The 1714-nt window shown below is 44.1% G+C and overlaps 1 protein-coding gene across 1 annotated transcript; it reads left to right on the top strand.

Annotated features, from left to right (window-relative positions):
* Nucleotides 1-665: 665 nt before the first annotated feature.
* On the top strand, nucleotides 666-1124 carry DQ04_19071000 (D-tyrosyl-tRNA deacylase; the record flags this gene model as incomplete). Its single annotated transcript, XM_009317781.1, has 1 exon — nucleotides 666-1124. One exon carries the CDS (start codon nucleotides 666-668, stop codon nucleotides 1122-1124), a length of 459 nt encoding a protein of 152 aa, XP_009316056.1.
* Between the last annotated feature and the right edge of the window lie 590 nt (nucleotides 1125-1714).

The following is a 1714-nucleotide window of genomic DNA, read 5'->3' as shown; positions in this document are numbered from 1 at the left end:
ATGTTTTTTAGTTTTTTGTTTTATGTTTGTTCTTCTTTCTCTCTTGCTTTATTGGCGTGAAGGGTGAACATTTTTTTGTTGTTGCGTGTCCTTCCTTTGGTTTCTTCCTTGGTTATGTGGCCCTGTGTAAACAGAGCTCTACAAGGTGGTAAGAGCTCATTGATTTTTTTTTTGTGAGCTTGCGATATGAATGGACTGGACCTACCGTCGTGCATTGCTTGCTTTACTCCTATTTTATGATTTATTTCATACAGCTGGCTCCCAAGGGTAAGTTTGAGAAGACCCAACCCAACCCAACCCTTTACACCCCGCGCGGGATGCGGGTTAAGGACGCTTCTAGCATTTCCGTTTCGTAAGTAGGAGGAAGTTAAAGTGCTTTCTCTATTGTCTCTGTTAGAGGAAAGTAAGGTTAAAACGTTTCTCCCCTCTTATTCACATCCTCTTAGTATGCTCCTGGGCCATGCATGATCGTGAACAGTCTTTAATGGAGTAAGAAGAATTGATATTTATGACCTGAATACTGCCACTTGTAGGTGGCTCTGCATTAAAAAAAAAAATTAGCATGATGGCGTGTTGTAGCACTTTACAGCTCTTGTGCAGGCTTATTTTTTTATCCTCTTGCTGTCGTGGTTTTTTCTCTGTTAGGAAAAAGGCTGTGAGGTTGGATGAAGGCTGTCATTCAACGCGTCCTTGGCGGGTCTGTCACAGTGGGCGATGAAGTCGTTGGTGAGATCGGTCGCGGAATTGCCGTTCTGGTTGGCTTCCATCGTGACGACAACATGGATGATCTGAATTACATAGCTCGGAAGCTGCTCAGCTTGCGACTGTGGCCAAGCGAGGATGGACAAAAGACGTGGGATCGAAGCGTCAAGGAGATTGATGGTGGCATTCTCTTGATTTCACAGTTTACTCTTATGCACGTTCTGAAAGGAAACAAGCCAGACTTTCACTTGGCCATGAATCCAGAGGGGGCATTGAATATGTTCAATCGATTACGCGACACTCTGGGAGAAAGCTACCTGCCCGACAGAATCTCGGCGGGTAGGTTCCAGGCATACATGAAGATCAACTTGACGAACGATGGACCTGTAACCATCCAGCTTGATAGTCGCCACAAGCAATGATCAATATCTGTGACTGATTTTCAAAAGATTTTCACTACGCGCCTGTTACTGCAATTCATGCATCTACAGTTTATGTTCTCACATAACCCCCATACACAAGCAGCAAACGTTTTTTTTTTTTGGTGTAAAAAAACATATACTAGCGTGCTGAGTTGATGTGAAACACACACTAAAAACCAGAATATGGGAGTGAGTGCTGCAGGCGAGGCACACTTTTAGTACAGCGCACATCGAAAAATTGTGAAGCGCAACATATAACATATAATGCAATTAAAGGCTGTTACAGGGCACAGCGTGAATGGGCTAGATGCTGATCTGAGTTTGTAGCGGTAGATTATTCGAAGGGGAACATGCAGATTCGTAAACTCAGGATGCAGTTAACTTCCAGAGGGCTGAGTGAGTGGTGTACGCCTCTGTATTGTTCTATGCTATGCTGCTTCTTTTGCTTTTGGGGTGTGAAAAAAGATTTCATTCCTGCTATTGGAATCAAAGCCAGCAATTTTTATATTTCGAACATGAAGTACGCCTCCGTGGATGACTTCCTCGAGAAATGCGCGCTGAAGCGGGACCCGCACCAGCCTGAATTCCTT

Source organism: Trypanosoma grayi, assembly GCF_000691245.1.
Source record: "Trypanosoma grayi strain ANR4 Tgr_1907_V1, whole genome shotgun sequence".
Lineage (NCBI taxonomy): Eukaryota > Euglenozoa > Kinetoplastea > Trypanosomatida > Trypanosomatidae > Trypanosoma > Trypanosoma grayi.
Note: the sequence above shows the minus strand (reverse complement) of the source record. Positions and strands in the feature narration are given on the sequence as shown.